General features: G+C 41.5%; 1 protein-coding gene across 1 annotated transcript; it reads right to left on the bottom strand.

Moving 5' to 3' along the window:
- Position 1: 1 nt before the first annotated feature.
- On the bottom strand, positions 2 to 3490 carry LOC110506230. The gene is made up of 12 exons (XM_021585635.2): positions 3446 to 3490; positions 2928 to 3239; positions 2591 to 2710; positions 2065 to 2089; positions 1918 to 1967; positions 1771 to 1786; positions 1427 to 1470; positions 1286 to 1310; positions 1093 to 1130; positions 979 to 1000; positions 802 to 854; positions 2 to 362 (listed from the first exon to the last, which is right to left on the bottom strand). The coding sequence occupies exons 2-12, from the start codon at positions 3055 to 3057 to the stop codon at positions 253 to 255; spliced, it is 633 nt and encodes a 210-aa protein (XP_021441310.2). The 5' UTR covers positions 3058 to 3239; positions 3446 to 3490; the 3' UTR covers positions 2 to 252.
- Positions 3491 to 10112: the final 6622 nt, after the last annotated feature.

The raw sequence follows: 10112 nt of genomic DNA, 5'->3' as shown, positions 1-10112 counted from the left end.
GCTTGGTTTGTTTTTATTGAATAAAAGGTGGAATAATGTCCTCTACATCTTTGCTAGGCTCAAAGATAGCACCCAGACTGCAGACTGCATCAAAGAGTAATATGTTCAAAACCAAAGCAGTATTTAAAAAAACACATCTTAGCATACACCTAGGTGCACAGTATTACTATCCCCATACTTCTATGACCAAAAAGGCAGATAAACCACATGTTCTGTCATGTCATTTCACATGTCATATACTACTGTATAGCACTACTGTATTTGTAATGACAGACTGTAAACAGGATCCTGTTTTTCTTTCTCCTTCCTTGTTTTCACTTTGGCATAGATGGCAGTTTCACCTTGCTGTTCTGGTCTTTTCACTGAGGGGAGAGGTTGCTAGATTTAGTCAAACATGCTGGACACTGTATGTAGAGAAAGTTAACTGAGTGTTCTGAGAATTAAGTGTCTGTGGAAAACCAAATCGCTACAGTTAAGTGCATCTTTCTATAAATATAGCTGCGTCAGTGCACTGTGGTTTGAGTGGTGAGGGACTTGAGTTGTGTTATGAGTCTTTGCTCACATTGCCTTCCTCTGTCTGCAGGCCTGTTGGTCTCTGTGTGTATGTGGCTAAACATTCATCAACCTGTGTAGTATCTGGTTACGTGGGATGCTCAGGGCTGCCTCTAAGTCAGTATAACAGACAACAGACAAAAATAGGTATGATGTGAACCTACCTTTGTAACCCATCAGACAGTACATATACACTATATACTATACATGTACGTATACTATTCTACTGGTTTCTTTTTTAGTACCTACCTCTAGTTATTACGCTGTACAGAGCCTCATCTCCTGTAGGATCAGTTGGAGAGCTACAGAAACAGAAAATGAACTTCAAACTCAGACATGTAAATATGTAATTAGAGAAATATCAACAATACACCTCGTTAATGTCCCTGATACTGAAGGAAATGTAAGAGCAGGATTCAGACTTACTGATGAACCACCGATCCCATGCCTGCTGGGAATAAAACTGAGATCAGTTGTATGTACTGTAAAGTCTAAGGGACTCCAGAAAAGAGAGGAACAACTATGAGATTGCATACATACCTGACACACCTTGTAAACCCAAGGGCTCAGGATTCTTTCTGTGTAAGGGAAATATTACATATATCATTGATCATTTGGCATATATCATTGATCATTTGTGCATCTTGAGTGTGGGAAATGCACTTTACAAATGAAATATTATTATTTGTGTCATATCTTTAGAAATAATGTGGTAGTTACTAAAATGTCTTACCGTAGTCTCCCTGACGATTCCAGCCCTGTATTAGAATGTCTTTCTTAATAGTCAGATACAGTATATCATAAACAAAGTGTTTTCTCAGCTAGGGTATTATTAATAATGTCATGATTAGACAAACTGTACCTCTCCACTCACCTATCATAGAATAGTGTCCTTCCTCACCATCAAAGGGGACCTCACTACAGACAAGACATTGACACCATTGTAAACAACTTACAGAAGTCATGGAAAAGGGATATCATCTTAGACTATGAAAAGGGTTATTGTATGAAAACTACTCTTTAAAAATACATACTAAACCTATATGGTAACTTCATTGTTTCATCAAAGATACTGCATATCTGAGATTTTCTTTACCAAAATAGGGAAAACTAACCCGGGCTTTTGACACTTTTATGAAAACGGTGTCATCTCAATAGTATGGTGAAATAGCAAAATTGCCCATTAAAAAAAGAAAATGGTGCTGAAGAGAAACTTACATTACACCAGCTGCGACTAAAACATCCAGGATATGGAAATCAAAGACAGAAAACATACATTATGACTTAGTTCTTAAAGAAATGAAGGAAAGGAACAATATGTGATGCAAAATATGCAATGTAAAAATATGAACTGATATACAATACCTGGTACAACTGAGAGTAGACTGTATGTTTGATCCGTATCCTGATTCTCACTGAGGGAAGAATACAGATATTTGTTGCCCTGTCTCAACAATGTGGACATTGATAAATCAAGTAGTATTTTGTTTTAATTTGGTAGGTTTTCTATACCTTGGTTGATGGTCAATGCTTATCACTGTAACAGAAAGCAACAGTAAGGAATGACTTAAAGCATTGTGTTAAAATACATCGACACTTAACATCAAGCATTTGTTCACTTTCCCCACCATGTCACATAGCTAGACATGGTGATTGTAAGGCCGGGATTCAAATATCCACGTTGGATCTGCGTTATAGCTTGCTTGATATTTAAAGGGGATTTCCGATTGAGCCGTCATCTGCAGTGTTTTGTGAATGCGAACTGCTAGCGGACTAATCTACAGTTAAAATACATAAACAAATATCTTGCTAAACTTGACTCTTTACAGATTAGTTTATCAAAATGACAAATTCCACATTGCTTGGTTGACATTTAAAGGGAATTTCCGATTGAGAGGTCAATCTGCAGTGTTTTGTGAATGAGATCTCCGTAAACGGCGGTGAAAGTGCCTTTTAAAGCTGAATTGTCGGCTGTCCAGCGCACTGTGTTAAGAATGGATTCCTGGCCTAAACTGAACAGACTGTCAACTTCACTTACTTTGTTTCAGGATTCCCCAGTACCTCCACACTAACAGCAGTACAGACAGCGTCAGAAACAGGAGGACCAAGGCTGCTGCCAGTCCCGCTCTCCCTTGTCCTCCCATATTCTTTAGTCCCTCTGTGAAGAACATTGATATAATAGATTCTGGTGTACAGTACACGCTGGTGTTAAACTTGTTGCTCAGTCAGAGTATGTAGCCTTTCATTGCAAAGCAATATATTGGCTGAAAATGTGACTGAATTACAAATATTCAAACAGCACTGCAACAAATTGACAAATATACTGTATGCATAGCAATCTTATCATTACAAACATAATATTGACAGAATCTTACCTTTCTGTTCTCCATTAACCTGAAAGACTACTAAATTATCCCCTGTTGACCTCAAGTGACTGGGTACAAGTTTATCTCTGGTGTACACACAGCTGTAGTTGCCTGAGTCTTCTCGTGTGACATTCTTCATGTCGAAAATAGCATCATCTTCACCTTCCTCCAGCAGCGCAATTCTTATCCCAACTCCATTCTTGCAAAGGTAAAAATTGAACTTGTCCTCAGGTCCTCTGATGCCAGTAGTGCTACATTTAAAATGGATGTTTACCCCTTCAGTCACGCTAGATGGTCCAAATATCTTTGCTGGGTAGATCTCTGCATAAAAACAAATACCAATAAGTGGTGAACCCTTCATTTTCTTTTTGAAAATGTGACTTAAGTGGAAGTTAGGATTTCTCTTAAGTGTAAGTCTGTGTATTATTAAGAATGTAATTTCTGTTTTATACTGTATTGTATACACTGATGTGTTAAATATTTCCAAAACACTAATCACCTCAAAACAATAAACAGAAATACTTTACTTTTGTGTTCAGATGTTGCATCTTCACATTTGACAAGGATAGATGCTATGGCTGCATGGACAAATGAATACACTCAGGGAAAGTATTTTGTTCAGGAAATTAACATAAATATTTATTTGAAAATGTTTGTATTATTTGAAAAGTAGAAAATACTCACAGCTCACAAGCCATAGGAGTCCTAATGCTGCCATGATGTTGACTGAGACTTCAGTGGTGGTTTCAGCGAAATGCATTGTTGACGTACCTTACCTATTCAGACTAATGATGGTAACCACACATTGTACAAGTCAAAACCCGGAACATAGGTCTGTTCGGTGTGTTTTCTCAAATACTTTAGACATATTTAGGCATACTTTTGTAACAAAGCCATTTTGTCATTACAGTGTCACACCCTTATGTTGCATAGGAAAAGTGGCCTGGTACATAAGCTATCATTGAAATCATCAGCAACACGTAGAACTTTATATCAGATGTGTTTATTTATTAAATATCAAATTTTTAGTAACATTTACAGGCTTTCCTTACAGATCTGCTAGTGGACTAATCTGCAGTTACAATATATAAACAAATATCTTGCTAAACTTGACTGTTTACAGATTGGTTTATAATCATTACAAATTCTACATTCCAAACAGTATACCAATTTGGCAAGTTAAGGAGTTCAATACAGTTGATATGATTAAATTCTCAGTTTATATACTTTATTGAACATTCTATCTATCACCCATCCTACCAGAGGTCCAATTGATTGTGACTGCAACCATTTTGTACTTTATGTATCCCACTGTAGAAGTAACAGTTTTAAATACATAAGCCTTTATAGGTTCACACTAAAATGTGAACCTACAACATCTGTTTGTCGAACATGTCATTCCAAAATCATTGGTATTAACATGGAGTTGGTCCCCCCTTTGCTGCTATAACAGCCTCCATTCTTCTGGGAAGGCTATCCACTAGATTTTTGAACATTGCTGCGGGGACTTGCTTCCATTCAGCCAGAAGAGCATTAGTGAGGTCGGTCACTGATTTTGGGCGATTAGGCCGGGCTCGCAGTCGGTGTTCCAATTCATCCCAAAGGTGTTTGCCGCGGTTGAGGTCAGGGCTCTGTGCAAACCAGTCATATTCTTCCACAACGATCTCGAAAAAAAACAATTTCTGTATGGACCTCGCTTTGTGCACGGGTGCAGTGGCGTGCTGAAACAGGAAAGGACCTTCCCCAAACTGTTGCCGCAAAGTTGCAAGCACAGAATCGTCTAGAATGTCATTGTATGCTGTAGTGCTCGGATTTCCCTTCACTGGAACGAAGGGGCCTAGCCCATCCCATGAAAAACAGCCCTAGACTATTATTATTTATCCACCAAACTTTACAATTGGCACTATGCATTCGGGCATCCGCCAAACCCAGATTCATCCGCCAGACTTTTTGTAAATTATTTTTTTTATTTCACCTTTATTTAACCAGGTAGGCTAGTTGAGAACAAGTTCTCATTTGCAACTGCGACCTGGCCAAGATAAAGCGTAGTTCGACACATACATTCAACACATACAACAACAAAGAGTTAGACATGGAATAAACAATACATACAGTCAATAATACAGTAGAACAAAAGAAAACAAAAAGTCTATATACAGTGAGTGCAAATGAGGTAAGTTAAGGAAATAAATAGGCCATGGTGGCGAAGTAATTACAATATAGCAATTAAACACTGGAATGGTAGATTGGCAGAAGATGAATGTGCAGGTAGAGATACTGGGGTGCAAAGGAGCAAAATAAATACATAAATAAATAAATACCAGAATGGGGATGAGGTAGGTAGATATTTGGACTGTTTACAGATGGGCTATGTACAGGTGCAGTGATCTGTAAGCTGCTCTGACAGCTGGTGCTTAAAGCTAGTGAGGGAGTTGTGAGTCTCCAGCTTCAGAGATTTTTGCAATTCGTTCCAGTCATGGGCAGCAGAGAACTGGAAGGAAAGACGACCAAAGGAGGAATTGGTTTTGGAGGTGACCAGTGAGATATATCTGCTGCAGCGCGTGCTACGAGTGGGTGCTGCTATGGTGACCAGTGAGCTGAGATAAGGCGGGGCTTTACCTAGCAGAGACTTGTAGATAACCTGTAGCCAGTGGATTTGGCGACGAGTATGAAGCGAGGGCCAACCAACGAGAGCGTACAGGTCGCAATGGTGGGTAGTGTATGGGGCTTTGGTGACAAAATGGATGGCACTGTGATAGACTGCATCCAGTTTGTTGAGTAGAGTGTTGGAGGCTATTTTATAGATGACATCACCGAAGTCGAGGATCGGTAGGATGGTCAGTTTTACGAGGGTATGTTTGGCAGCATGAGTGAAGGATGCTTTGTTGCAATATAGGAAGCCGATTCTAGATTTAATTTTGGATTGGAGATGCTTAATGTGAGTCTGGAAGGAGAGTTTACAGTCTAACCAGACACCCAGGTATTTGTAGTTGTCCACGTATTCTAAGTCAGAGCCGTCCAGAATAGTGATGCTGGACGGGTGGGCAGGTGCGGGCAGTGATCGAATGAATAGCATGCATTTAGTTTTTTTTGCGTTTAAGAGCAGTTGGAGGCCACGGAAGGAGAGTTGTATGGCATTGAAGCTCGTCTGGAGGTTAGTTAACACAGTGTCCAAGGAGGGTCCAGAAGTATACAGAATGGTGTCGTCTGCGTAGAGGTGGATCAGAGAATCACCAGCAGCAAGAGCAACATCATTGATGTATACAGAAAAGAGAGTCGGCCCGAGAATTGAACCCTGTGGCACACCCATAGAGACTGTCAGAGGACCGGACAACAGTCCCTCCGATTTGACACACTGAACTCTATCAGAGAAGTAGTTGGTAAACCAGGCGAAGCAATCATTTGAGAAACCAAGGCTGTTGAGTCTGCCAATAAGAATGTTGTGATTGACCGAGTCGAAAGCCTTGGCCAGGTCGATGAATACGGCTGCACAGTAATGTCTCTTATCGATGGCGGTTATGATGTCGTTTAGAACCTTGAGCGTGGCTGAGGTGCACCCATGACCAGCTCTGAAACCAGATTGCATAGCGGAGAAGGTATGGTGGGATTCGAAAGGGTCAGTAATCTGTTTGTTAACTTTTCTTTCGAAGACCTTAGAAAGACAGGGTAGGATAGATATAGGTCTGTAGCAGTTTGGGTCTAGAGTGTCACCCCCTTTGAAGAGGTTGATGACCTCGGCAGCTTTCCAATCTTTGGGAATCTCAGACGATACGAAAGAGAGGTTGAACAGGCTAGTAATAGGGGTTGCAACAATTTCGGCAGATATTTTTAGAAAGAGAGGGTCCAGATTGTCTAGCCCGGCTGATTTGTAGGGGTCCAGATTTTGCAGCTCTTTCAGAACATCAGCTATCTGGATTTGGGTAAAGGAGAAATTGTGGGGGCTTTGGCGGGTTGCTGTGGAGGGTGCCGGGCAGTTGACCGAGGTAGGGCTAGCCAAGTGGAAAGCATGGCCAGCCGTAGAGAAATGCTTATTGAAATTCTCAATTATAGTGGATTTATCGGTGGTGACAGTGTTTCCTAGCCTCAGAGCAGTGGGCAGCTGGGATGAGGTGCTCTTATTCTCCATGGACTTTACAGTGTCCCAGAACTTTTTTGAGTTTGTGCTACAGGATGCAAATTTCTGTTTGAAAAAGCTTGCCTTTGCTTTTCTAACTGTCTGTGTATATTTGTTCCTAACTTCCCTGAAAAGTTGCATATCACGGGGGCTATTCGATGATAATGCAGAACGCCACAGGATGTTTTTGTGCTGGTCAAGGGCAGACAGGTCTGGAGTGAACCAAGGACTATATCTATTCCTAGTTCTACATTTTTTGAGAGGGCATGCTTATTTAAGATTGTGAGGAAGGCACTTTTAAAGAATAGCCAGGCATCATCTACTGACGGGATGAGGTCAATGTCATTCCAGGATACCCCGGCCAGGTCGATTAGAAAAGCCTGCTCGCAGAAGTGTTTTAGGGAGTGTTTGACAGTGATGAGGGGTGGTCGTTTGACCGCAGACCCATTACGGATGCAGGCAATGAGGCAGTGATTGCTGAGATCTTGATTGTAAACAGCAGAGGTGTATTTGGAGGGCGAGTTAGTTAGGATGACATCTATGAGGGTGCCCGTGTTTACTGATTTAGGGTTGAACCTGGTAGGTTCATTGATAATTTGTGTGAGATTGAGGGCATCAAGCTTAGTTTGTAGGATGGCCGGCATGTCCCAGTTTAGGTCACCTAGTAGCACGAGCTCAGAAGATAGATGGGGGGCAATCAATTCACATATGGTATCGAGGGCACAGCTGGGGGCAGAGGGAAGTCTATAGCAAGCGGCAACAGTAAGAGACTTGTTTCTGGAAAGGTGAATTTTTAGAAGTAGAAGCTCAAATTGTTTGGGTACAGACTTAGATAGTAATACAGAACTCTTGCAGGCTATCTCTGCAGTAGATTGCAACACCGCCCCCTTTGGCAGTTCTATCTTGGCGGAAAACGTTATAGATAGGAATGGAAATGTCAAGGTTTTTGGTGGTTTTCCTAAGCCAGGATTCAGACACGGCTAAGACATCTGGGTTGGCAGAGTGTGCTAAAGCAGTGAGTAAAACAAACTTAGGGAGTAGGCTTCTAATGTTAACATGCATGAAACCAAGGCTTTTACGTTTACAGAAGTCAACAAATGAGAGCACCTGTGGGGTGGGAGTGGAGCTAGGCACTGCATGACCTGGATTAACCTCCACATCACCAGAGGAACAGAGGAGAAGTAGGATAAGGGTACGGCTAAAGACTATACGAACTGGCCGTCTAGCACGTTCAGAACAGAGAGTAAAAGGAGCAGGTTTCTGGGCACGATAGCATAGATTCAAGGCATAGTGTACAGACAAAGGTAAGGTAGGATGTGAGTACATTGGAGGTAAACCTAGGCATTGAGTAATGAAGAGAGAGATATAGTCTCTAGAGATGTTTAAACCAGGTGATGTCATCGCATATGTAGGAGCTGGAACAACATGGTTGGTTATGGCATATTGTGCAGGGCTAGAGGCTCTACAGTGAAATAAGACAGTAATCACTAACCAGGACAGTAATGGACAAGGCATATTGATATTAGAGAGAGGCATGCGTAGCCAAGTAAACATATGGGTCCAGTGAGTGGTTGGGCTGGCTGGGGACACAGCAATTTAGACAGTTAGCAGGGTGATGCTAACAAGCTAACAGTTAGTAGACCCGGGGCTAAACAAGCTAGCAGCTAGTAGACCGGGGCAAGCTAGCAGTTAGCAGGCCGGGTTAGCAAGCAAGCAGTTAGCATGGGCTAGCAGTTACAGACCGGGCAGGTAAGCTAGCAGTTAGCAGGCCGGGGCCGGAAACTAGCAGTTAGTAGACCGGGGCAAGCTAGCAGTTAGCAGGCCGGGTTAGCAAGCAGTTAGCAGGGGCTAGCAGTTAGCAGACCGGGCAGGCAAGCTAGCAGTTAGCAGACCGGGTTAGCAAGCAAGCAGATAGCAGGGGCTAGAAAGTTAGCCTTTGGGGGATGTCGCGATGGGGGTAAGTCTGACAGATGGTGAAGCTTGATTCATCACTCCAGAGAACACGTTTCCACTGCTCCAGAGTCCAATGGCGGCTAGTTTTACACCACTCCAGCCAACCCTTGGCATTGCGCATGGTGTTGTTAACCTTGTGTGCGGCTGGTTGGCCATGGAAACCCATTCCATGAAGCTCCCGACTAACAGTTATTGTGCTGACATTGCCTCCAGAGGCAGTTTGGAACTCGTAATGAGTGTTGCGACCAGATTAGTTTTACGCACTACACGCTTCAGCACTCGGTGGTCCCGTTTTGTGAATTTGTGTGGCCTACCACTTCTTGTACTTAAAGCACTTACAGTTTACCAGGGAAGCTCTAGCAGGGCAGGAATTTGATGAACTGACTTGTTGGAAAGGTGGCATCCTATAACAGTGCCACATTGAAAGTCACTGAGCTCTTCAGTAAGGCCATTCTACTGCCAATGTATGTCCATGGAGATTACATGGCTGTGTACTCGATTTTATACACATTTCAGCAACGAGTGTGGCTGAAATAGCTGAATCCACTAATTTGAAGGTGTGTCCACATACTTTTGTATATATAGTGTAGTTCTCAATAATTAAGTTTTATCTGTCAGTGCATTACTACTGTTTGTCTTCCAGAAAGAGAAAGAGACATCATGATTAGCCTACTTTTCAGTAACTAACAGTCACTACAGTCAGTAGAAGTATGACCACAATAACTGAACATATCAATCAGATTTAGGGTTGCAAAGGGAGGGTAGATTACTGAAAAGTTTCAAATTTGACCATTAAACTACCAGAATGTTGGTATCCTTTAAGGATTTTATGTAATCTATCACAAGACATCAAGTGGCCCTTTTGGGTACTCACAAATGTCTGTAATAATCTCTGGACCTCAGTGTTGCCTTATCATTTGAAAAAATAAATAATAATATGTAAAGAAATTCATGACGAAGCTGTAAAACACAATCTTAAATATAAACCATCAATTTACTGAATACCATAGTTTTTTTTCATTAATTAAGCTATTTTCTCTTGAAACGTATGCTCTATCTACTAGAAACTCATGGACAATATGAACACAGATATAATACATTTATATTATACATTATTTGATTGTCAA

Source organism: Oncorhynchus mykiss, chromosome 26 (assembly GCF_013265735.2).
Source record: "Oncorhynchus mykiss isolate Arlee chromosome 26, USDA_OmykA_1.1, whole genome shotgun sequence".
NCBI lineage: Eukaryota > Metazoa > Chordata > Actinopteri > Salmoniformes > Salmonidae > Oncorhynchus > Oncorhynchus mykiss.
The sequence above is the reverse complement of the archived record's forward strand: the minus strand, read 5'-3'. Positions and strand labels throughout refer to the sequence as shown.